Here is a 27677-nt window from a genome sequence, read left to right on the forward strand (position 1 = left end):
AATACTGGTCGGTGTATTAAGACAGTATCGAATCGCATACGGTCAGTAAGATTTCCACAAACCTTTAATAGCTTTAAGTTTCGGCGATTTCTTTGTGGCTTCTAATTCTTGCTTGAAGCTCGACATGAACTTATCCCGGAGACTCTGCCTGGGCGCGGAAGGCTTCAGCAGAAACCTCTTCAGATCGTTCGTGAAGCTCTTCGCCGTGTAATTGGTCTCGTCTTTAATAGATTCGTCGTTACTCGATTCTAGGAACGAGACCGATTTATTCGATTGTATCGAGTTTCTCCTTTCTCGTCTCTTTTTCGGTGTTAGATTACGTGGAGCCGGTGGTTGACTGTAGCTCCGCGACACCAGCGAGTATGAGTCGCCGCCCGAGTCGAGCGTGTCCGTGGACCGACTGCAGATCCTGCAGCACAGCTGACAATGTTCCTTCTCGCTGTGATAGCGTCCGTTACAGAACACGTAGTTCTCCTTCACGAACGATATGCCTCCCGACTTGCGCTTGTTGTCGGTGACGTCACGGCGATGCTTGCCGGAGCGCTTGCGGCGACACTTGGGGCAGTTGTTGCGGGCGATCTTCCGCAACTCTTTAAGGAACACGTAGTCGATTTCGAAGTAGTTCTTGGCGTCGGGCTCGGAGTAATATTTCAAGTCGCTGTCGGTTGAGTCGGTTTTGGATTGTTTCTTCTTGGTTTGGGCGATGTTGAGGTCTGAAAGGCCTCGTCGTAGTTCGTTCGGGTGGGGGGTCCGCGGCGGGGGGTCGCAGCGCGCGCAGAAAGTGACGGACTTGTGGGGGGCGGGGAGGGGGTGGGGGGCAATGGTCAGGCCTGCACCGAGGGAACCCATAGAGTCTTGTTCTGCTCCTCCTCAACAGCCTCTTTGATTTGTGTGCACATGTACGCAATGTTCACGCCAGCTGGTATTTCGGCTGCAATAATAAATAAATAGTATTTTAATATGATTACCTAAATTATTTCAGATCATTATTCTGAGATAAGATTCACACCTAGTGATTATTCCTAATTAAATTAGAAAATCTTCAGTCCTAAGTTCTTTATAGACTTGAAGGTATTAAGGCCAAATTAAAATATTGATAGAAAAGGTTATTAAAAAATTCTATTGATCTATTATCAATATTGTCGTCCATAATTATTATAAAATATTTTTTTGTGTATCTCAGTCCTGTGTATCCAGTCTTGTCCACATTCCTGAGATACACAAAAAAATATTCTATTGATCTTCAGAAAATCTACACATTTTCTAACGGAAGAATTTCACAATAAAAGACAAATCGTCTTCTCGCATTAAAACTGTCTAATATCTAAACTTACTAATTTTAGAGGAGAGTGTTTTAAAGGTTTAACATATTGTGATATTTTTATTATTAATCATCTTTGCAACATTTATTTTTTATTTTTTACCAGTTACAGTATCTGTCTTTGAATGTAAGATAAATTATGTATTAATTTTGTTAATAGTAGTCAAAATATAAGTAATCTAAAAAAAAAACTAAAACTAAACTACGCTCTTTTGACAGTATTTATGAGAAAAATACTGTTTTTTTTATTATTTATTGGTTAGATGGGTGGACGAGCTCACAGCCCACCCGGTGTTAAGTGGTTACTGGAGCCCATAGATATCTACAACGTAGACGCGCCACCCATCTTGAGATACAAGTTCTAAAGTCTGATGTTTAGTTACAACGGCTGCCCCACCCTTCAAACCGAAACGCATTACTGATTCACGGCAGAAATAGTCAGGGCGGTGGTACCTGCCCGTGCGGAATCACAAGAGGTCCTACCACCAGTAATGATACCGAATGATTCCGCATATTAACTCAATTTAGAATGTTTTTGGAAATTGTACCCTTTTAATGCGAAAAGACGAAATGATACAAAAGCTGATCGCATTCTCAGTCGCAGCGCACTCACCTGAAATGTAGCTCCTGTACTCGTTTTCGACTTTCAAGCCGTGCTCGTACATTTCCTTCGCTGCTTTGGCGGACACTTTCTCGGAGGGATACCTCGTGTCTTTCACCTCTTTGATTTGTTTGAACGATTTGAACTTTATGAAGAGGACTATAGGGTATATTTGCTGTTTGTGCAATTTCTCTATTGTCGCTACGCTTATATCTAGGATGCAGTGGATGCCCTGGGGAGGATAGCACATGGGTGTTAATGCAGTTCAGATAGTGTACGTATAGAATAGGAGCGTGAGTATAATGAAGAGTTGACGAATGCGCTAGTGTTGTGACGTGGGCAATGAGTGTTGTGTCGATAATTTTTCTAAATAATTGCATACTGGTTGTTTACATTTAAAATGTTCATTTTGAATTTAATTTAATATTTATGTACTTAGGCATTGAAATATATGAGGTTAAGGGCTGGCATGGATACCGCCATGGTTTACCATTAAAACGCCAAAAGAAAACAATATCCGTTTTTACATTAAATATCAATATATTAATACTTGAAGCAAAAACTTTGCACCCCTTTTTAAGAAAATTGCGCGGACGGAGGAGTATGTAATTTCCTGCGTTTAAAGAGAACATAGAGAAGGAGTACAGAATGTTAATATTTTTTTCTTATTCTGCATAAAAATACATTAAATAAAAAAAATAAAAAAAACATTACACACACTACCATATATTTGACACAAGACGCATGTATATTATTTGTTTATTGCAAAACTTTTCTTATTGCTTATGCTTATATTGTCTGTGGTTAAATTGAGAATAGATTAAATATTGTTTGTCTTTATTAATATTTGTTTAAAGTGTAGTCTTGACGAAATCTGTGATTATATAAGTCTTTGACAATAGAATAATTTCAATTAATTACAGTCGAATTTCGACTACCGGGGAACCACTAGTGAAATGAAATCGTCGTGATGAGCGCGCAATGTATATTACCTTGTCGGCGAGGTCCCTGACGGCGCGCAGCGGGATGCAGTCGAGGTGCGCGCAGTCGGGCGCGGGGCGGGGCTCCACGTGCGTGCCGCTGGCGAGCGCGGGCGCGGCGCCGGCCAGCGCCAGCGACGCGGCCCGCACGGCGCCGAACACGTGCGGCCAGTCCGACACCAGCCGCGCCGCCACGCACTCCCACAGCGGGCCCAGCACCACCACGGGCCGCTGCCGGGCGTCTGCGCACGCAACCACGCACGTCACTGCACCCGTCCCAGGGTACTCATTCATTCAAACTTTTGTGGACTAATTTAGGGCACTTTTTTTTCTTTTTCCTTTTTTTTCCCTACCTAAGCTGATAGCCTTGAGAGGCTATTTCAGCGTAACCTTAACTAGTACGTGAGCTCACGGAACTCAAACCGAAGTGATGCTAACACTGACCCTAGCAAGAGCAGTGCTTCGCAGACCAACTGATCAGAAACGCAACCCACTGAAAAGATCTAGCGAGAAATCCAGTGGGCTGTGTCTATAGATTAATTCGTTCGTCGAGCCCTTCGTCGCAGGCGACGGGTTCGACGAAGACGATGACCGGTGGCCAAGTTTGAGTGGACGTCAATAGGACCTCTTGTGACTCTGCAGATAGGTACCACCGCCCCGCCTATTTCTGCCGTGAAGCAGTAACGCGTTTCGGTTTGAAGAGTGGGGTAGCCGTTATAACTATACAGAGATCTTAGAATTTATAGATGTCTATGGGCTCTAGTAAGCACTTAACACCAGGTGAGCTGTGGGCTCGTCCACCCATTTAAGCAATGAAAAAAGTAACAGCGTGGATGACAGCGGCAACAGCACAGACTTACAGTGCAACCTCTCGACCCTCTGGTACGAGAGCAGGGGCAGCTCGTCGGCCAGCGTGCCGGAGTCGCTCCAGCAGCCCAGCTCGGTGTTGGAGAAGGAGGCGAGCTCTTTGCTGTCGCGGTGTTTCTTGCGGCGGAAGAAGGAGCGCCGCGCCGTGGTGGAGGCCCGGCGCTGCGTGTCCGACTCCAGCGTGCCCGACGACCGCCGCAGGATCTCCTCCACTCTGTCGACAACCCACACAGCGTCACTAGTCCGCATGTTACAAATCGACTGTCTAACTTTATTATCCACTAGCTTTTGTCCGCGACTTCGTCCGCGTGGAATAGTTCACGAATAATGCTTTATTTTAGAACAAATTTGGTTAGCATAAAATCATATCGAGCAAGATCGAGGAACTGCTGATTAATAGCCTTTGCAGCAGGAACTTGGAAGGAAAAATATAAAATAAAAATATAATGATATAAAATGTATGTAATGATATTTATGTGTTAGATTTTTTAAGTTACTAACATAGATTATAAGTAACTCTTACTAATAAAATGTTATGGCTTTAAAAAAAAAACTGATATAAAGTATAAATAAATAAAAAACGTTATAGTGAGCCAACCTTAATATACATATACATAGGCAGTCGCGGATTTTTTTAGATGTTTTAAAGGGGAACAATTCTGTCATCCATTATTTTAGCGAAACTTTAACCGTTTCTGCAGCGCACGCAGTGGAAGTTCTCAAAAGGGAAAAAAAACCCGATTTTGAAACATTCTTTATTGGTGCTCCGCTTGTATTGGTCTTAGCGTGATGTTAAATAGCCTATAGCCTTCCTCAATAAATGGGCCACCTAACACTGAAATAACTTTTCAAATCGGACCAGTAATTCCTGAGATTAGCCCGTTCAAACAAACAAACTCTTCAACTTTATAATATTTTATTATCCATTTTATTTATTACTCAACATCTCAACAGACCGACTTCAGACATCTATACATTAATACGTGAAGCAAAAACTTTGCACCCCTTTTACGCAAATTGCGCGGACGAAGGAGTATGAAATTTCCCACACGAATATAGAGAAGGAGTGCAGAATGCTAATTTTTTTTTGAAATTATGCATTAATAATATATTAAATCAATAAAAAAAATATCACACACACGCGTGTATACTATTTGTTTATTATCAAACTTTTCTTATTGCTTATAGTCTGTGGTCAAATTGAGAATAGATTATGTAATATTGTTTATCTTTATTAATATTGGTCTATAGTGTAGTCTTGACGAAATCTGTGATTATAGAAGTATAATAGTCTTTGACAACTCGTCTAGTGTCAAAGACTACTTTAACACTAGAACCTTATAATGTTCAAACTTATAATTTCAACTAGCGGCCCGCTCCAGCTCCGCTCGGGTCTTTAACAAAAATTTCAACGATGTTTAACGTTGTTTTATTTTTTAAATAAAAGAACACTTATTGCGACATAACTATAATAGTTAGACATATGCTGTCGCGACATTTTTTGTAAATAATAATGTGTACTACAAAGTCGTAGTACATTATTTTATTCTATCATCAATAGTTTTCGCAGGGCACGCGATGTAAAGAATATTTTAGGTAATTTTTTTACACCTTCAAAAAAGGTTTATAGCCTATGTCACTCGGGAATAGTGTAGCTTCCAAACAGTGAAAGAATTTTTCAAATCGGTTCAGTAGTTTCGGAGCCTATTCAATACAAACTAAGAAACAAATCTTACCTCTTTATAATATTAGTATAGATTAATTATAGTCGAATTTCGACTACAGAGGGAGCACTAGTTAGAACAGAACGGTCACTCACTTGAATTTGCTAGGTATGGTCCCCCAGTGCCTCTTAGCGCTCTTACAGTCCAGCTGCCAGGCCCGCCACAGGCCGGGGGAGCCGTTGAACAGCGTGTTGTCCACAAACAGCACCTCGTCCTTCCGGAACCACAGCGAGTACTCGTCTATGACGTCCATCCCGATGGACGTGATCTTCGCGCACCTGTCGAAGCCGGCGCGGATGTAGAACGCGTCGCCCGGCTTGTCCTTGATCTCGTGGTACTGCTGGAGGTCGTGCCGGACCAGGACGCTCACCTGCGACCGAACGAGTGATCGTTGCGTATTTGGAAGAAAGAAAAAAAATCGAACAGGAAATGTAGTTCGTTGGAAGGGCGGGATGGCCGTCATACAACGAACACAAGTTATAAGGGAACTGCTCCGGAAACCCAAGTATCTTGTAAACCGGCACGTAGCAGCCTGTAAGAAGCCCATAGGTCCCACACTATGCCTGTTTCTATCGTGTAGCAGAAACACGTTCCAGTTTGAAGAGTGGGATAACCGCAGTAGCTGATTAAAAGTCCAGAGCGCCCTAGGCAATTACTTTATCCGCGCCACTGTACCGGCCATGAATGGCCATCATATTACTATAAATTTTAACTAGCTGTTATTGCAATAACGATGCCGTTGTATCATCAAACCCTAGACTTTAGTAGACCAAGACATTTAGTTCAAGCATTTAGTTCTTAATTATCGATATGTTATTTTCTTTATTTAGTTAAAAAATGTGAGCTCCCGTGCCCCTTGTAACTACACGCCCCTAGGCACGTTCCTAGTTTGCCTTACGGATAATCCGCCTCCGGATAACCGCCATGCTATACAATTGAGACGTCGACATTCTCGTTATGATATCTATCGTCTCCGGTAATCTTTTAACACCAGATAGTCCGTGCGTCCACTGAGCGTTCACTCGTTTATACAAGGAATAAAATAAAAATAAAAACATAGATCTCGACCGGCAACCGAACCAGTAACTCGCGATACAGAAGTACCTGAATGTAAATTATTGGAATATAACAAAGTATTATATCAAAAAGCATTCGCACCTTATCAGCAGGCTTGGCCAGCTCCAGCGCGGCTTGTTCGGCGGTGGCGTGTCTGAGGTCGACGTTGTTGTACTCCAGGATCTGATCGCCGGTTCTCAGCCCAGCGTTGTACGCGGGAGAGTCGATCTGTACGCTGTGCACGAAAATACCCACAGCGTTGCCCCCACCAAACTTATCCCTAAATCTGAACAGTTCCTCATCTCAATGAGGAGAAACCTTGGCAGCTCTTTATTGGCTTGCGACTGTCTTAACGTCGATACTTCAGTCGAAGGGGTCTCCATTCTCAGAGATTGCTGCGGCCCAGGCGAGTTCCTGGGTGTCGGCGATCCCGACAACGAAACTTCCTCGTCGTGCGAGCTCTCTCCCGACGATGAACTGCCCTGTACTTCCATTTCGTCTTTGTATTTCTCCGGGCTGTATTGCACGAGCATTGTAATAGAATTGCCTATTTGTCTTAGAACTCTAGCTGCGAGGGTGTAGGTCGCAGAACGCATGTTAATCCCGCATACTTCGAGCAGCTGATCTCCTACTTGTAGACCGACTTGACTTGCGAGGGAGTTATCATTAACAGTGGAGACGAACACACCACCGCTGCTTGGAGGGCAGTATATTTGAATACCTAGTGGCTGTTGACTTTTGTCGATATGTACCCTTCTGAGTTCCCCCGGCAACGGTTTATTCCAACTCAGCCCACAGTATTCGGGCATCGAATTTCTTGTAGCTTTATGCGCTAATTGCTTTGCCCCCCTCCCGGGGCTCAGTACTTCAACGTGAAATGTCGGCATCGGTGAGTTTCTTTCGGAACTTCTCTCGATCGAACCTGTGCTCAGTTTGCCCGCGGAGTTCTTAGAAGTGACACTCGGGTTGGACGGTATCCGAAACCTCTGGTTCTCCTTTTTGCGAGGAAACGTGCCGCCCTCATAGCCGTGGTTGTAGTCCCCCACGCGACTGTTTCTTGGCACCGGTTGAATGTCGGACATATTGTGAGTGTGCGACGTGAACGAATGCATTTCGTAGCTCGTTCCTATACTCTCCCCGATTGGCTCTGCGGTATGTTCGTCGGGCTCGCCAGCTGCGAGTACCGACTCGACGTGTGCGGGTTCGAATTTGAAAAGGGTACCCTGTAATACTGCGACTGTAGTCTCGACTGCGAAGGCAACGTCCCCGTCATGGGAAAGTTGGCATTGCTATTCAGCGAGTCGGGCCCAAAACTATCGCTGTCCGATGGATACTTGTTCACTGTCTTCGGTGACGACTTCTTGGTCGAATAATATTGCTCAAGAATATCCTTGCCCGGATGATTCTTGATAGAATGCTCTAACGAACTTGGCGATTTGCGCGTTACAAAGTCTAGAGAGCTCGGTCCCTTATTGACCATGAAGTCCAGGGAGTGCGGACTCTTGGTCCTGGTGCGCGTCACCGGGTGGTAGTCCAGCGAGTCGTCGGACGGGTTCAGAACTAAACTCAAACGATTCGGCGTTATGTCGTGTTCAGAATAGTCGCTGATCGACATCTTATCTTTTTCTAATGTACGAATTTTCTCGAAGCTGTTGGGGGAAGCGAAAGGATTGTGAATGGCGAGAGGGGCGGGCTTGGGGAAGTGCTCGATAGCCGGGGAGGACTCGATCGACTTGTAGACTGAATGCCTCGCTGGCGTCGTGGCTTGCGTTAGCGGAGCGTGTCCCAAAGGTATCGGGTTCGAGTTCCTATTTGTATTCGATCTTTGCGGTTCTGGTGGTAGTTTCGTTGGCGGACTGAGGAGTATCGATAAAGGCGGCCTTTCTTTTCTAGATCTCGGCTGCACAATCGTCCCAGTCGAGTTTTCTTCTAATATAAAATTAGCTCGAGCCTTAGGCCACGTGCCACCATTTTTTGAATCGTTCTGCGATTCCTTATTTTTCCGTCGAGAGCGTTTTAACACGCTACTCGTTTCTTTCACTGTAAAAGGTAATTTTTATGCGAATCTTCAATACATAAAAAATAGATACATTATCAGAAATGACTAGATTTTGCGTTAGCGTTACTATTTTTCAGAACGGTCGTACCTTTTCAAAATTTGATAACTTGAATCGAATATTGAAAAGATGACAAGTGCAGATACGGAAATTGATTTAAGTAATTTGATTAAAATCTAAACTAAACTACCGACCACCACATTGCTACAATTGAAGACACGAGTGGATGAAGAGAATATGATGCAATTTGTTAATTTTGAGAAAACGGGTTAACAAATTTTTATTATTTATGTTTGAAATAACATGCGTATGTGGCTGTTATTTTTATTATTTAAACGTATCTCCTTCATCTACTCCAGAGTATTATTTTTTCGAATCATTTACAATTAAAGAATACGTTAAGTGCCCATGTCACTTTCATTTAATGTGATAATATTTTTTCTTGATAGACAAGACCTTCATATCGCGCAATTTCTAAAAATAGTCTTTAAACCCGGAGTTTTTAAGGTCTAATATGGTTTATAGGCAGAAAATGAATCGTATTTAATGTCGTCTGTTCGTTAATCAGTTTCGGAAATCAATAATATTACATTAAAATACGCCTTACCAGTTTTACCGTGATAGCTGTCTATGACTGAATCCAACTCCGCTATAGCGTCAGACTCGGGCACCTTTAATACAATAGGCATACGTGTCAAATTCGTTTCATTGCACATCTTTCTTTCTAATGTTCATATACATTGACATTTTAGACTTCATTTTTTTTTATAAATACATATTCAGATATTTGCGTGTATATACAAAAGTGACACTTATTAAAATATTATAAAAACTTTTTTTTAAATAGTTATTAGCCAAACGTTACCGAATCAATCATTTTCTTTATCAATTATCCCTTCCAAATCACCTTTAAGTAGGCAAAGAATAATACATGACACATGATTTTTTTTTAATCTCCCTTGTAGGCAGACGACCGTGCGGTCCACCTGATGGTGAGTGGTTTCCGTCGTCCATGGGCGTTAGCAATGCTAGGGGCAGAGCTAAGCCGCTGCCTACCGTGTGCTTTTTACACGCTTTATATTAGCTTCACTTGTATGTATGTTTGTATGTTTGTAACTGACTCCTTTAGACGCGATTTTGACACACTTTAAACGGCCAGATTTCATTCAAGCTTTGTAGGTTTATCGAGGACCGATGACAATACACTAACTTGATAAGATTATTCCATTATTCAAAGTGCAAAATCACGTATTTTGCACTTTGAATAATATAAATATGTAATATTTTAAATAAGATTTTTGCCAATTTATATAATTTTATCTATAGTCGATAAGGAAGGAATTGATGTTAAAGTACATAATAGTTTTAAAAATACGCTTTTATAGAAAAAGTAACTAAAAAATTAAAAATAAGTAATAGTTTAAAAAAACTAAAAAACACGCTTTATATAAAATTCAACTAAGAAATAGAAAATAAAATTAAATTGAAAATCGTGTAAAAAATATATATTTTTTATTGTAAAAAAAGCGTGGGGTGCATGGTGTTATTAGTTATAAATCCTCAGACCACTGATTGACCTTTCTTTGACTTTTGACCTAATACTTCATAGTCTCAACTGGAACATACCTATCTAATCACAATTTTCAATTTTTTTTATTGCTTAGAAGGGTGGGTGGACGAGCTCACAGCCCACCAATTGTTTACAACGAACCGCTTTCTAGTGACCTATGTCGATAAAATACCGAATAAAAACCATGACAGACCGACCTTCTGTTTATCCTTGGACTTGCTCCTCCCGGTAACGGCTTCGATCTTGCCCCGGATCATATCCCACGTGCCTGCACCAACATCACAGAGTACAATCATCCCGACAACTCTCGATACAACGTGTTATCTTATCGACTATAAACCGATCATTTCTGATACACAATGAGTACTTATAACGTTTCACTATTGCGATTTCGATGATACAGTTTCGCACTATCGTCATGTGACCTATTAATATCCAAAAACATCTAGTATATTTATTGTAAGGTTGACGAGCAAACGCGATCACAGCCCACCTGGTGTTAAGCGGTTACTGAAGCCCATAGACATCTACAACGTAAATGCCGCCACCTTAATAGAGATATGAGTTCTAAGGTCCCAGTATAATTACAACGGCTGCCACATCCTTCAAACCGAAACGCATTACTGCTTCACGGCAGAAATAGGCAAACTGGTGGTACCTACCCGTGCGGACTCATAAGACTTCTTACCACCAATACCCCCTAGTACCAGTTACCCCCTAACTTACTTAGATTCAAAACCAAATTCACATATTTTAAGGAAAACGCGTCAAATTTACTGGTGGTAGGACCTCTTGTGAGTCCGCGCGGGTGGGTACCACCGCCCTGCCTATTTCTGCCGTGAAGCAGTAATGCGTTTCGGTTTGAAGGGTGGGGCAGTTGTAACTAAAACATGAGACCTTAGAACTTATATCTCAAGGTGGGTGGCGCATTTACGTTGTAGATGTCTATGGGCTCCAGTAACCACTTAACACCAAGTGGGCTGTGAGCTCGTCCACTCATCTAAGCAATAAAAAAATAAAAAATAAACAATTCCCAGTCCTGTTGTTCAAACAGATCGTGCTTAACAACTGCCCAAGTTTTGATCGACAATCCAATTCCTACGTACGTAAATCAATACGACAATATCTGATGAAGACTTCATCGAACGCAATCACGATCTCTATCGAGACACGTAATTAGCGAACAAGAATTTGAGTGTAACAAACAAACGATTGTTTGTTTAGGCTTTAGGTATTGACGTGTTACGAAATGAAAACGCAGCACTGAGATAACGGAGATCGTATAAATCGATATTTGAGATAAATCATTGTGCTTTTTTCTACTAGGAGCACGTAGACGTTTTATACTAGCTTCCGCCCGCAGTTTCGTCCGCGTGGACGGAAATCCGCGTTTAGCATTGAGACATTAGGTGAGGTAGCCTTATATATTATATACTTTCCCAGGATTATGAATTATTTCCATATCAAATTTCCTCAAAATCAGTTCACAGATTTAAACGCAAAAATCTAATTTTAGATCCTGCAGTAACGCTATCGCTACTTTTTACTTAAAAATGTAATTCATGATTTTTTGACAACGTGAGTCTGAATAATGAAATATAACAATATTCTCTTTCAAATTAATTTTAAAATTGTCAAAACTATATAAAAATTTCAGGGTTATACTGGGAACAGTTTCGGAGTTCTGTGTGCTTACGAGTATTTTTTTTTAACTTCTCGCCAGGAAAAGCGCCCTTAACGACAAACGTACGGGGCACTGCAAACACACTATGCAAACAAAAAAAACAGAAAACAATTCTAAAAATCGTTGGCATATGTTCTGTTACTCTTTAATTAATTTTAACTATGCTTTGAAGTACAGATTGTAACTCTGATAACCCTACTGCGGGTATGTCAACGTTCGCATCCTACAGCACGTGTTGTGCGCGCGATGTGCACGTGTTGCGCACGCGTTGTGCACGTGTTGCACACGCGTTGTGCACGTGTAGACAAGGCATAACGTGAACCAACCTCGCTCCTGCGCGATCTTCCCCTGGCTGCCGGCCGCCACGTGGTACACGTAGCGCCGCTCCGCCGCGCCCCCCTCCCCCGACACCTGCACACACGCGCAACGCAACTGCTGCTACACATACAACTTTAAATTACAATTCAAAACAACTGATGTTTTATTGAAGTGAAACTTCTTTAGGCGAGTTAACAGTGAAATGTAACTCGCGACAGATTCGTTACGGCTAGAGAGAAAAGATATAAATTTAGGAAGAGCGAGAGTGAAAAAATAAGACAGCGTCTCGCGAACGATTCGACCGTGGAGAGGGAAAGGAAAAAACGAGCTAGGTCGCTTCTCTTATACACAGTATTTCCTATTACAAGAGAAATTTGGCTTAGGGATGAAAAATGAAGAAAACCAAAATACTACACACCGCAGAAGTTTCACTTCTTTACGTGCACCAAGTTACACGCGCACCATTTTTACATTTATTTCCAGTTTTACGAATTTAGGATTTGTTTGTGTGTCCGAATGATTGTAGACTGTGCAATTAACGGTCGTTCACGTGACAAATTAAAAAGATTTCAAATTAAAATTCATTGAGGCTTCACTCGCACCTCGTAAATTATTTCTAAAATACAAAGTAACCTACTTTATTCTCTTTCTCTTTATTAATGATGATATGAGAGAGAGAGAGAGAGGAGTGAGTGTTGAGATGACGGCTTATAGAAGAGAATGGAAGAGAAAAATTAGCTGTGCCGACCCCTGTGGGATAAGGTGGAGAAAAAGAATAAGAACCTACTTTATTCTCTGTAACCTGTTTCAATACTCCGTCAGATTCGACTCAGCTGTTTCGGAAATTTGCTCGAGTTAAAAGTCCCATCAAAATTGCTACCGCCAGCGTGCTAGTAGTTGTAATCAAATGACCATAAAATATATTATGTAGTCTCGTTAGAGATATATTAAAAAGGTACAGAGCGGATTGAAGTATACAAAGTCACGGCCCACTTGCTGTTAAACGGTTATCGGAGTCCATGGACATCACAACGTGCCCGCAGACGTCAGTACCGTCGCCACGTGTTCGTTTGACCAACCTTGGAGTCGACGGCTGCGGCGTGGAACTGGCCGTAGCTGTCGTCGGTCTGCGAGCAGATGTTCACCGGCTTGTTGTCCGGAAACGAACTGGCGTACGCGGACAGCCTGGTCGACAAGTGCTCAGGGTTACTCATTGTGCTAGTGTAGAGTTGCGTTGGTACCAGTAGCGCCATCTTTTTTATTTTTTTTATTGCTTAGATGAATGGACGAGCTCACAGCCCACCTGGTGTTAAGTGGTTACTGGAGCCCATAGACATCTGTAACGTAAATGCGCCACCCACCTCGAGATATAAGTTCTAAGGTCTCAGTATAGTTACAACGGCTGCCCCACCCTTCAAACCGAAACGCATTACTGCTTCACGGCAGAAATGGGCAGGGTGGTGGTACCTACCCGTGCGAACTCAGAAAATGTTCTACCACCAGTAATTACGAAAATTATAATTTTGCGGGTTTGACTTTTATTACACGATGTAATTCCTTCCCCGTGGAAGTCAATTGTGAATATTTGTTAAGTACGTATTTCATTACAAAAATTGGTACCCGCCTGCAGGATTCGAACACCGTTGCATCGCTACACACGAATACACCGGACGCCTTATCCTTTAGGCCACGACGACTTCAATATGCGGTGCGAGTGTGTTCTCACCTGTTCCTGTGGTCGGTGAGGGCGTGCAGCGGCCGCAGCACCGTGATGGAGACGGACTCGTACTGGCAGTCGTTCAGCAGCAGCATCGCCTCGGAGACACTCTTCATGCCCTCCAGAGATCTGTTGTTTATCTGGATAGAACGGACATGTACAATCAAATACCACGTCGACCTGCATGATCTGGTTCGGTTTACTTCTTGTTTCAAGTGAATTTAGATTGTTTGTTTTTGCATTAAGTGCATGAGTTGTGAGGTTTAAAAGTATTAGTTTGTATCTCACTATGAGGATAGATGTGGCAATTAAATTAGAATTCCTCATATATCGCATCTTTAGAACAGAAGTGAATTAAAAAAATTTTTTTTTTGTTTAACACCAAAAATGCAATAATTGAAAAATTGTATTTTTTATTAACGATTTTAATATTTTAATGCATGACTAAAAGATAATTTTGATTACTGATAGAATACATAATTATAAGTCGTTCAAAGTATAAATTTCTTAAAATTTTTAGTTAAGCCACTTCAACTCTAAAACTGCGGTATTAATATTTCAGATTAATATTATCTACGTTATCTAAATTTAAACTTCACAAGGCGAGTAGATATTTTTTTTAATGTAGAATTAATATTTTTAGTCGCAATCTATTATTAATGAATCATTTAAAACAACGCCTGATTGACGTCTGGTTCGGATATTACACGTCCCTGACAGCCCTAATGTCGCACACGCAACTTACGCTGACAACCCTGTCGCCCACGCACAGCGTGCCGTCCTTGGCCGCGGCGCTGTTGCTCGCTATCTTGCCGATGAAGATACCTGGTGAACGAGATGCTACAATAAGGTTCGGGTCAAATGAGATGTTGAGATGCTGACACTTGGATGGGCAGGTTATGCAATTATATGCAAATAAATTCTTAGTTAAAATTCAATTATTGTATTGGTAGAAATCAAATAGAATATATCCGCAGAATTTTTTTGGAGGTTCTATTCGAGACTTGCCATGATATATCGACAATTAGTACTAGGCATTAAGGACCTAAGCCTATGTCTAGCAGTGGGCGTCTGTGGGCTGATAGAAAATAATTAAAGTCCTATTATGACAGTTCACTTGACGGTCAATAGTGAGCTCTAGCAGAGCAAAGCAAGCCCTTTTGGAAGTATATGAGAAGTTGTAATGTGGGAGTGTGGCTAGTCACCGTGCTGCAGCGCCAGTCCGCCGGCGTGGGGCAGCAGCGCCGTGCGGTGCAGGGCGCGCGCCCGCTGCACGGCGAGCGGGGCGGGCGCGTGCGCCAGCGCGTGCAGCAGGGCGCCCGCACACGCGCGCGCGCTGCTCCACGCGCCCGTGCCGCACGCCGACGAGATGCGGTCCAGCACTCTGCGCACGCACAACACGCTCATGTCAAATATTTCAATATGTGAGACATCACAGATAATACAATTATATATATTAATATAACAACATTAAAAAAAAGTATATACATAAAAAAATACACCACATAGAAGCTAACGTTCCTTTTTAAAAAATGATATCAGTTTACACTTCGACCTTAAATGAGTCTGCCCACTACACCATTCCATACCATGACCGTGCTAGAAACGTGACAGGGAAAAACATTTTTTTTGTATTAAAAAGTATGTAACCATGCCCACTAGACCGTTCCGTGACCGACCAGCATCAACACGTGCTGCCATGCCAACGATGTAGTGGGCAGACTAATTAAGTCCAAAGATGGACGAATGACGACGACGTGATCTTGACCTTAATAACCACTATGATCAAAAATCATTTTAACTAACTCATCATCAAATCAACAATCATATGAATCCCAGCTAACCTGATCTTGCCATCAGCGTTGGAGCCCTTCTTGACAGCGGTGACGTATACGCTGCAGTCGTTAGGGAAGTACGGCTCGTCCCTGCCGCCAGCCAACTCGAAGCCAAGCTCTCCGTCTTTAGTTAGCCCGCTCAGTTCGACGTCAATTAGGTCCCATTCTATATCCTGTTGGATATTTTTTTTCTTTTTTTTTTCCTGCCTAGCTACCAGTAACTTCAAGGGACTATCTGGCTTCGCCGAATATGTGAGCGAGCTTTACTACTTATCCGCCACCAGATCAGAAACACGATCCACTAAGAAGATCCGGTGAGAAAGTTAGTGGATTATGTGTGTACAAAAGCACCGAAAGTGGATTTGGAGGAATCCCAAATAACGTCGCCTGGCCGAATGCGTGATTAGAGGCGGCGGCGATAAAAGGATTATTGTGTCGCACCACTTTTGTGACGTCATTAGTGGGGTTTACTAGTTAACAATCTATTTGAAATAGTTAACTTGTCGTTTCTAAGGTTTATGTTTTTGAATTAAACATTGACGCTTAAACATTCAATAATTTACAACGTGCTTCAGTCGCTTTTACATTAGACGTGAATTAATAAAGGGAAATCATTACCTTTTCCATTAGAATGTCATATTCTTACTAGTAAACTGTACGCGGAAGCACACAAATCGTTTTTAAGCTCTTTGATAATTGCCGAAAGCCTTCGTGCAACTAATTCCATGACGTCATACCGTGACGTGGCGCTACCTGTAGGTCCGCGGCGTCGAACAGCCTGGCGGGCTCGTGCGCGGGCTCGTGCGCGGGCTCGTGCGCCGGCTCGTGCTTCTTGTTGCCGTGGCGCCGCGCCTCCGCCACCTCGCCCACCATCTGGTCCCGCTCCTGCAGCACAATACGGTTAGCAGCGGGTCGGGGGGCGGGGGGTCGGGGGCGGGGGGTTGGGGGCGGGGGGCGCCGCGACGACTCACCTTGCGGAGTCGGTTGCAGAGCGCTTTAACGCTCTCTCTCTCTTGCAGCAGTTTGTCTCGTTCAGAAAACGCCCAGTCTCTCCTTCGTTTCGACACCTGTCAGCAAAATGCGTAAAGAAGTAACACTTTGGTTTATATGTTGTATTTCTGAAATGTAACAACGTATAGAGGGCACCTGACTGAGAAAAATATTGAAACCCAATTGTAAGGGCACAGAGCTGGGCTGCAGTAGTTGTTTACTAATGATAACTCCGGATTTTACTAGCGCACTTTAATACACGCGATCACGTACAAACGTTCTATGTTATAAATGTTAATATTAAATGTTACGGTCGCGAGGACCGATCCCGACTTTCGCGGAGCCCGGTTGTTGTACGACTGTTATGTTATGTTCAACTGCAACTTTAAATAAAGGTGCAGTGTGGCGTTATTGCTTGCTAAAATGTTAAGTCGTATTACACCAAACACTAATTTTAGTTTATGGCCATTATTTCATTTAAAATTGAGTAATATTTAATGCGGTCGTAGAAAAAGTTATCTCGTGAGATTTTGGAAGTTGTAATTTTGTAGACCACGGGAGGAGCCGCATTAGGGGGAGGGGAGGAGGGCGCCTACCTCTGCCTCCCGCTGCGCGTGCGCCAGCTCTGCGCGCGCGGCGTCCAGCTGCTTGCGCAGGCGCTCCAGCTCCTGGTTGGCCTGCTCCAGGTTCTCCACGCGCTCCTTGTCCACCGCGTCCACCACCATGCCTGCCAAACGTAACGCAACACTTACTAAACTAATCTGAGAATGATACTATTTATTGTTTTATTTATTGATTATATGGGTGGACGAGCTCACAGCCCATCTGGTGTTAAGTGGTTATTGGAGCCCATATACATCTACAACGTAAACGCGCCACCCACCTTGAGATATAAATTCTAAGGTCTCAGTATAGCTACAGCGGCTGCTCCACCCTTCAACGAAACGCATTACTGTTACGGCAGAAATAAGCGGGGCGGTGGTACCTACCCGTGCGGACTCACTAGAGGTCCTACCATCAGTAATACTACTATATTTATTTTCATTATTCACTACATTTAGATCCAAAGTGTAAGCAAATCGACATGTCACAATCATAGAACATACAGAAATGCCTTTAATTATAAGTTTCAATTTCGTTAGTAATTGAAAATATGAGTGGATAAAAGGGATATGATACAATAATTTGATGATTAATTTTGAGAAAACGAGCAACAAACTTTTGTCACTTGTAATTTGTCTTCGTACATAACTCCTTCATCACATGCAATTTCTAAAAATAGCCTTTAAGCCCTGAGTTTTATGGTCTAATATGGTTTATAGGCACATAACACCTTCATTCAATATAAGAGCTCAAAAATCTTAAAAATTGTACTTAACCCCTTCAACCATTCAAGTCTTCAATTGTATTAATACAATAAGACCTAATGAAATTGTGCATCCAGTCATGACATAACCACATTTAGGTACCCGGCGATGCACAGGTCACTGGATTGTGGACTCTATTGCGTATAGAAACATTTGAAGAATGTCTCCGGGAGCAGCCGGGGAAGCATCACCTTGCAGTTTGTCCAGGGAGGGATCGTTGGAGTGCTGCCCGTTGAGAAACCCGTCATTGCCGACTCCACTTGCGAGCCCCAAGTGGTGGTACGCCGAGTTGTCTTGTCTGGAACGTAAACAGATCATTCAATTAGAAGCTTCAAGCCTCGTCAACACGGCGACAACGATTCAGCAAATGTTATTTATTAAAAAAAAAAAAAGATCGTTTCATTTCATTCATGTATTTTGTTTGTCTATATATATAGTATTGTCTATATATATGTATTTATTTTGGCAATGTAATTGCCTAAACCTAGTGTTTATTTTTACTCATGTATGCAATTCTTGAATCTTTCACTTCATCAATGAGGGTTAAATTTTTTGTGCAATAAAAAATTTTCAATCAATCAATCAATCATTTCTTTTTACAAATATCTTCCGTAATAGACATCAATGTCCAGTATGTTAGACACGACGCTCCCGCCCACAGACCCACCAACGTGACTGCTTGTGACCTCTCTGGGACAAGGCAGTCTCTGAGCACCAGGGCTTAGCCGATCTCGGGCAATGTAGACAGGACATAACAACTTTACATAAGGACTCTAGCGGGATACTGTAAGGCGAGAGACACATGCACAAGCCTGATGCCGGATACTTTTTTTTTTAAGGGATTTTATGACCTGGTATCTAAGACCTTTAAGTCATGCCTTATTTTTATTTATAATCTTATTTTTATGAAAAATGATAATATGGTGTGAAATGAAATGAAGATGATTAATTTGAGACATTAATCAACTGGGATGAAATGAAATGATATCATCTCATTTCATTTCATCCCAGTCAAATTAATTTCTCCCATATGGGATGAAATATAATCTTAGTAAAATGGTGGTCATTTACTGAGATTTTTTCAATGGACTTCTTAGAGGATCCCGAGAAGTTACGTCCAGCGGCTTTATTTCATTTTCCCACATTTGTGCACTAACACAGATATTAAACAGTTAATAAAGCACCGTTATTACACATTTAAGCCTGAAGAAACACTAAATAGACAAAATAAAACAAATCACACAACCTCACTCCTCGCGTTCCCGCCAAAAAGTCCTGCCAGATACTTTAGACAGTTGTGTTGCCCATACCCCGCGACGGCTTGCCTGGCAGCAGAGGGCGCAACGTACCTGGTGGCGGAGCACTCCTTGAGGGCGCGGTCCCGCTCCGACAGCGCGCACTCCACCTCGCGACGGAGACTCTCGGCCTGCGGACCACGGGCTCAATGTACCAACTTATACAGGGAAAGAACACCTTTGCATATGTTAAGATATAACGAGTAATCTATTTATAATCTATATATTAATATGTGAAGCAAAAACTTTGCACCCCTTTTTACGAAAATTGCGTGGACAGAGAAGTATGAAATTTCCCACAATTATAAGAGAATATAGAGGAGTGCAGAATGTTAATATTTTTTTAAGATATGTCAGCTAGTCTATTAATAAATATTAATATTTCACTGACCTCTGTCTGAGTTGTTAGTATGTGGGGATAATATTTATGACCGGGTTGGAGTTGACGTGACAAGACCATCCCCACTCTCTATTGTAAAATTAAATGAGGCACCTGCAACGCTGTGGCCCTGTGATGTTCCCTGGATGCTTGTAATGCAGCTTCCAAAGCGGACACCCTTTTCATAGCTCCCTGCAGGTCATCAGATAACTTCTCCATTTCTTTGTGAACTGTATCCCTGGTAGAACAGAAAGTGCGAGTTAGGGTCGTCGTAGCCTAAAGGATAAGGCGTCCGGTGCATTCGTATGAAGCGATGCACCGGTGTTCGAATCCCGCAGGCGAGTACCAATTTTTCTAATGAAATACGTACTTGACAAATGTTCACGATTGACTTCCACAGTGAAGGAAAATAACATCGTGTAATAAAAATGAAACCCGTAAAAATATAATTTGCGTAATTACTGGTGGTAGGACCTCTTGTGAGTCCGCACGGGTAGGTACCACCGCCCTGCCTATTTCTGCCGTGAACCAGTAATGCGTTTCGGTTTGAAGGGTGGGGCAGCCGTCGTAACTATACTTGACACCTTAGAACTTATATCTCAAGGTGGATGGCGCATTTACATTGTCAATGTCTATGGGCTCCAGTAACCACTTAACACCAGATAGGCTGTAAGCTCGTCCACCCATCTAAGCAATAAAAAAAAAGCGTACCTCTCGCTCATGATGAGCGTGTACTCTGCCATGGCGGCGTTGCGCTCGTCGGTGAGGCGCTTGATGTCGGCGCGCTCGCCGGTCTCCCACTGCCGCACCACGTGCGCCACCTGCTGCTTCAGCGTGTTGCGCTCCCGGATCTCAACGGACAGACAGACACATCAGGCGACCTCTCCATCGTACAGCGACTTAAGAAGTCCATAGACAGATATGCCTTCAATTGGACACTGTGTTTGGTCCAGTCTGAATTTTCAGTTAAAAAATTGATACATTATCCATATGTTAGTAAGTAACTTGTGTTATTTTTGGAAAGAAGTTTGTTATGGGACGATGCGGAGGGGTACTTAACGGGGAAAAAACGTCCGTAACGTAAGATTTTTTGTTAGTAATGCACAGTGTACGACTTTGTAACTAACTTTGTAATAACGTACAGAAAATAACATTTTTTTATCATTCATTGACAACGATCTCAGAGCGTTCGTTTGCGCAATACGCTAACTCTTATGCAGACAACCGTGAATGAAGTGCACCACAATAAGTTCGCATGTTACCGAATGACCGTGGGTTGTTGCGAAACCTCCAGTTTTATTTTCTTTATACCTCGAATAGAACTTAAGATTAATATTTTTTACTGGTGGTAGGACCTCTTGTGAGTCTGCGCGGGTAGGTACCACCACCCTGCCCATTTTCTGCCGTGAAGCAGTAATGCGTTTCGGTTTGAAGGGTAGGGCAGCCGTTGTAACTATACTGAGATCTTAGAACTTATATCTCAGGGTGGGTGGCGCATTTACATTGTAGATGTCTATGGGATTCAGTAACCACTTAACACCAGGTGAGCTGTGAGCTTGTCCACTCACCTAAGCAATAAAAAAAAAAGGAACTTCGTTCCTATCTGGTGTCCCACGACACCACACATCTTTTTTTTGTTTTTGGTAATGATTTTCAAAATCATAATTGAATCAATAGTTTTATAAATCTATATTCAGCACACCTATTGCGATCTCAATGGGTAATCGTTTGTTTAAGCAATTTAAAATCAGCTGTTGTGTCATCAACATCAGGTAAACCGCTATCAGAAGGTAAGCGGTAGGTGCAGTTTCAAACACAGAGTACATGAGCACTGCATGTAACAGTGCTGCCCCACGAGTGCACACGTGTAAATGATTCAGCTCACCACAGCATTCCTCTCCTGTGTCAACTCATGGCACTGAGTCTTCAGACGGCTGTTCTCTTCTTGCAGGATCCGAAGCTTCTCCAATGTTGCATTATGATTCTCTATTAAATCGTCATATCTGTAACACAATTAAACTGATCAGACGATATATTGTAATCAGCTTAGCTAATCATTAGAATATGTATTTTTGAGCTATTAGTCCTTTTCAATGCAATTAGCAAACATAACGTCAGTTCTACTTTTTGAAACAATTAGGTTCATATGTTTAAAAAAATTCAAAACTTATTATTCGTCATTCATTCAACAGCCCCAAGCTGGGATCTTCAACTAAGTTATGGGATGGAATACAAATAGGACAAAAAAACAAACATCCAGACTGAACATCAAATATTTTTCACAAAGATACTGATTCCAAACTGTGGACAAACCCGATCACTGTGGTAGTCACTAGAAACTCAAATTTCCAAGACCTATTACATCTAATGTCAGAATTTATAAGCGAAATCAAACTATAATGTGCATACACTGTTTTGTCTACCAAGTTCTAAATAACACTGGTAAATAACTTTTGTACTGGTGGTAGGACCTCTTGATAGGCCGCGCGGGTAGATACCACCACCCCGCCTATTTCTGCCGTGAAGCAGCAATGCGTTTCGGTTTGAAGGGTAGGGCAGTCATTCTAACCATACTAAGACCTTAGAACTTATATCTCAGGGTGGGTGGCGCATTTACGTTGTAGATGTCTATGGGCTCCAGTAACCACTTAACACCAGGTGGGCTGTGAGCTCGTCCATCAATCTAAGCAATAAAAAAAACATATCACCTTTTTTGAAAGCAATCCAACTCTTCCTTTAAGGCTTCATATTTCCTGAGTGTGTGTACCAATGCATCAGAGCTGCCTTCCGGTGTACTGCTCTGCTGTAAGTGTTGTACCTCACGCTCCAAACTTAAAATGTAAAGAAATGAGTTAAAAATAAACAGAAGACAGAAGAGTGTGTGGGAAAATAGTGATAAAACTTAGTACCATAAATATAAAAATAGACAAAATATTACTAAAAGAAACAGAGAAATATGACTCGTGACAAAGAAAGACAATACTAAATGTAAGTCATACCGTTGGTTATCATTGAGCAGATCTCCGTATTTTCCACGTAAGCTACTAGCCTCTTGAGCTGAGACCTCCAGTTGATTCATAGCTGCTCTGTGCTGCCCTCGGAAATATTCCAATTCCTACATAAAACAAGAATTTAGAAATTAATGGATGTTGTAAACCCTAGCAGATGTCTTCTGAATTGGTAAGGTATCCAATCTTATGTCTCAAGGAGCATTCTTAGTGTCTATCAGCTCTCATACTATAACTATATCTGCCTACCAGTGGTATTGCATATGAAGAGCAGAGGAAGTTTAGTCTAGTTATTCTAGATTTATTAATGCAGCTGATGTATTTATGGAAATAATTTTTAGATGTGCTGTAAAGTTGGATATGAGTTACATGTGTCTATAATTGTTCAGACAGGTTTTATTTTCTTAGATGTAGAAAAGGAAACTTGTACATTAATCACCACCCTCTAATATTAATCCTTGGAATTAATTAATTGGAATTAATCTGTAGTGCAAAAATTCTAGTGTCTCTCTGTCAATTAATTGAATTTCAATCAATAAAATCAGGCATCAAGTACCTAACTTACTCTGACCAAGTTATTCTAAATCCACCTCACAGTATTAATCGGTTTCAAAATATGATCAAAATAATGTGTTCACCTAACTTAAGCTACTGCATATTTTACCTTCATTACATGCTCACAGCGTCTGGAAGTCTCCGTATGCTGTCTCCTTAGCTGATTCAAATCATGCAATGCCTTCTCGCATTGCTGTTTCAAACTTTCGTTTGTCTGTTTGTTTATCACATCATACTGCAGTGACTCATATGGGCCGCTCATAACGTGAGCACCATGAGGTTTCACCGTGTAGTTCTGTTTGTCATAGCATTGGTTGTTTGATATAACCTCATAGTCAATCGGTATTGGTATTGTAGGTAGCTGTGTGTTATTGTGTCGTTCCGTGCTTACATAACTGTGTGATATTGACTCTGCAAATAACATGGTTTAATATAGTTAGAGTGTTTATACATTATTTTGTTTTCATAATAGATTTGCATATTGCATTTTCATTAATATCACTAATGTTTAAGACTACCACTTCTGCCTAACTACCTACCTAACTGTAATACAAGTCCTGTTCAAGTTACAAGTGTGGGCTCTACCTCTGTTGATTCAAAACATTTATACATTCATAAAATACTGGTCATAAAATCATAGTTTATGTTTATTAAAAAAATAGACAGCTCCCAAACCACACAACATATTATTGATCAATGCCAAAAAGCAAGAAGTCATTACAAGGATGTTAAACGTTGCACAAGTTTATAATAGACATTTTTATATTTATATACAATCTTACCAATTTACTGTTTACTGCCTACATGATTGAAAACAGGACATTTACAACTATATTATTTTAAAGTGTTATTTAAATTAGGGAATCTTTTTATTTATTCAGCTGTTTATCAAACATAGCTGAGACATCCACAGCTGACCACAGGCCTTTTACATGGGCCTTCAAAGTGCCCAATTCAAAATTGCAAGAATACTTGTATTTCTAAGAATAAATGACACCAATGAATCTCACCATTACTTCCATTACTCTCCAAGGATGATGTACCAGATGCCATAATACAATATCGAACATAAACATCAAGGCATTCAATACGGGGAGCCGCAATAAATCCTTATTAATACAATTATTGTGAGATGGCGTGTGGTGATCTCACCTTGTTAATGATCACTGAACATCGTCTACACACATTTCTGGTACCTGCCACATACAAATACCAGTATTATCAACCGCACAACATGAAACTCAAGAGGATATGGCTGTTGACACGTTTTCTACGGTCCGACGATTGTTACAAAACTATGAAAGCGCATTATATCGCAACTTTCGATGTGTACTGACAATGACAATGAACGAAAAGGCGACTGTATAACTCCTAACGTAACTAAAATCACATAACAGTACAAAGCCACGGTTGATCACCAAACGAGCTTATGAGCCTACCACAAAAAGCACCTTTCGCTTGAAATGTGAAATTCACAATACGAACTTATTTCACAATGTAAACAGATTGAGCGGAACAATGAGTTTTGAGCGAGTTTTAATTTATGTTAAGACGTAAACGAACGTGAAAAGGCATATCCTATATTGGCACTCAATTATGTCAATAGAACTGATATGATTTTTGCCAATAATATTTTATTTCTATACCTTTTTTAGCAAGGCAAATGTCTGACTGACAATGAATTCATGAATGACTGACGTCGGTCGGACATATTGAACCACAGTGTCAGCAGTAAATAAAATATATTCGGATACATTTTTGAAATCACAAATTCAAGCTAAAAGAATTTTTCTGACGGGAACTGTAACTAACCCTGTTTTTGAAAGGTAAACAAGTAAAATATCTAATGTGCTTCTATCAAGTGATGAGCAAAGACGTTACGACTTCTCTGACGATAGAATAACATCGTGTAGTCTATGTCTAATGTGCAGCCTAGAAGTCGTCGTGGCCTAACGAATAAGACGTCCGATGTATTCGTATTGAACGATGCACCGGTGTTCGAATCTCAGGTGGGTACCAATTTTTCTAATGAAATACGTACTCAACAAATGTTCACGATTGACTTCCACAGTGATGGAATATAACATCGTGTAATAAAAATGAAACCCGCAAAATTATCATTTGCGTAATTACTGGTGGTAGGACCTCTTGTGAGTCCGCGCGGGTGGGTACCACCACCCTGCCTATTTCTGCGTGAAGCAGTAATACGCTTCGGTTTGAAGGGTGGGGCAGCCGTTGTAACTATACTTGAGACCTTAGAACTTATACCTCAAGGTGGTGGCGCATTTGCGTTGTGGATGTTTATGGGCTCCAGTAACCACTTAAGACCAGGTGGGCTGTGAGCTCGTCCACCCATCTAAGCAATAAAAATAAAAAATAAACCATAATGTTTCGTTAATGTTTTTCTGTAACCACTTGTTTAGTCAAGAAATCAGTTCCTAACCTCAGATGAGAGATAACTTAATTGAGAAAGGCAATAAAAAGGTGACCGGCTCAACGTGAAGCACTTTTATCTTCTTTGCTTCATCCAAATATGTTCAACGGCTTACGCGCGATCCAGTAACAAACATTAAAAGATCGTCACAATATTTTACATTTATTAAATTAAAATTGCATGTGTAGTAAACTCTCTCATTGTACTTGCAGAAAAGTAAAATTCGGAACAGACGAGTGTTACGCTTTAGATGAAGATCTAGTGTATCCGAATATTCAATTACCAACATCTTGTTCCAAGTTCATCTTCTTATAAAATTTTTGAATACAGCATACAACATTTTTGAAATTGTCGGTTCCAGAAATATTTATTTGTTTTTTTCTATTAAATAAGATAACAAAATTAATGACATAAATAATGAACTGATCGGTTGTTTAAGCGATTTCGCAAAACTAAGAATATTTACGAAGTTGTAATAAAGCATTTTTAGGTAAACATTGCCATTTCAGTCAGCACAACATTAATTTTATTAATGTAAAATTTTACCACCGTACTTTATTACATTTTTCTGTAACAATAAATTTTTGGTGTGTAATAAAACGGATTTTTTATGTTTCCAATGACGGTAAGAGTTTTACGTAGTTTGATTGGTTATTGTCGAAGCAAGAGAGCAAGATATCTATTCGAAGAAATACAGATACTGCACAACATCAAAGCCGCAGTGAAGGAACACGATTGGTTGCGCGTAACGCGACAAATACATAACGATAACGGCGCGTATCGTATACATAGCAGAGTAGTACTACTATTTCGCCGTACAAATAAATGACACGCAATAGTGAAGAGCCAATAAAATCTGGTACAAATACACCACTTTTTATGTATCAAGTGCTTAAACATACAAACAGTAGCGAGTAAATAAATTGCTCTTAATAATTTGCAGCAGGAACGAGCGCTGCGTCTGTGTGTGATACTGATAACATGTGAATCTGTGTTTTGATGTCGCAAGGCATGAGGCGGCATGAGTACGGCATGACTTCCATGCCCTGCGTACCTGCGGAAGGGCGTGCGGTGCGGATTACGTTTACTATGAATGATTTTATCTCTTTCTAAACTTTCTAAACCCGAGTATCTGTGAATGACCGAGTATAATAGTGAGCGTACTAAATTACGTATCGAAAAGTGTTTGTTGTGATGTATTTTGATAATTTTGCAAAGATAAGATTTTTCGTCAGCGGTGTTATCGTGGTGTGCGACTGCAGAATCGGTGGTGTGCGGCCCACGGAATAAATTGTCATATGGAAGCGCGCGGGACGATTCGTTACGGCGGTCGTTTTGCCAGACGAACCTGCATTTACGCACTTTATGGTGAAGATACTGCGTATTTTTAGTGAGGGCGCTCGTTTAACCGTATTACTATTCGGGTGACTTTCATCATCGGGTGTAAACAACTTCAAGGTTATCGGTTGGCATGTGCGAGTGTCTGTAGACAGGGAGCTATGTCGGGGGCGGGCGCGGGCGCCGTGGTGCGCCAGGGCCACCTGCGTAAGTTAAAAAATATGAAGAAGAAATACTTTGTGTTGCGCGCGGAGACCGCAGACTGTTCGGCACGTCTTGAGTATTACGAATCTGAGAAGAAATTTCGAGCTAGTGCGGCCCCAAAGCGCGTGCTGCCTCTCAAGAGCTGTTACAACATTACTCGGAGGCTGGACCTCAAGCAAAAGCACGTGATCGCCTTGTTCACACGAGAGGAGCAATTCTGCGTTGTTGCAGAAAACGAGCAGGAGTTACACGCCTGGCTCTCAGCCATTCTAAAACAGCATCGTTCAGACGACGCCAGTACCGAACCTCTGCTACCCATACGTGAGTACAACCTACAAATATATATCCAACATATCAAAATTGATAGAAACACTTAA

The 27677-nt window shown here is 41.4% G+C and overlaps 2 protein-coding genes across 7 annotated transcripts in view; one reads left to right on the forward strand and one right to left on the reverse strand.

The window, feature by feature from the left end:
* Positions 1 to 684: 684 nt before the first annotated feature.
* On the reverse strand, positions 685 to 25048 carry Dlg5 (MAGUK family member discs large 5). Its single transcript, XM_089740128.1, is given in 29 exon segments — positions 685 to 931; positions 1935 to 2154; positions 2915 to 3144; positions 3763 to 3983; positions 5589 to 5863; positions 6652 to 6818; positions 6821 to 7690; positions 7693 to 8589; positions 9214 to 9277; positions 10374 to 10444; positions 12187 to 12271; positions 13258 to 13363; positions 13905 to 14035; positions 14641 to 14720; positions 15101 to 15279; positions 15740 to 15903; positions 16484 to 16615; positions 16702 to 16797; positions 17317 to 17447; positions 18279 to 18385; positions 19437 to 19513; positions 19876 to 19999; positions 20473 to 20612; positions 21647 to 21764; positions 22470 to 22592; positions 22761 to 22876; positions 23434 to 23735; positions 24335 to 24520; positions 24971 to 25048. Coding segments are annotated over 28 exon segments (5376 nt in total). The 5' UTR covers positions 24378 to 24520; positions 24971 to 25048; the 3' UTR covers positions 685 to 824.
* Positions 25049 to 26482: 1434 nt separating this feature from the next.
* LOC114247063 (insulin receptor substrate 1 chico) overlaps positions 26483 to 27677 on the forward strand; it is a 37255-nt gene continuing 36060 nt past the window's right edge. For 2 of the 6 annotated variants that reach the window (XM_089740132.1, XM_089740131.1), the window contains exon 1: positions 26498 to 27621. In XM_089740132.1, coding sequence (XP_089596258.1) covers positions 27258 to 27621 — 364 coding nt within the window. In that variant the 5' untranslated portion in view covers positions 26498 to 27257. Of the gene's footprint in view, positions 27622 to 27677 lie in introns of all 6 variants that reach the window. The other 4 variants (XM_089740129.1, XM_089740130.1, XM_028179890.2 and 1 more) reach the window with 4 other exon arrangements.

This window comes from Bombyx mandarina, chromosome 03 (assembly GCF_030267445.1).
Source record: "Bombyx mandarina strain Sakado chromosome 03, ASM3026744v2".
Classification (NCBI taxonomy): Eukaryota; Metazoa; Arthropoda; class Insecta; order Lepidoptera; family Bombycidae; genus Bombyx; species Bombyx mandarina.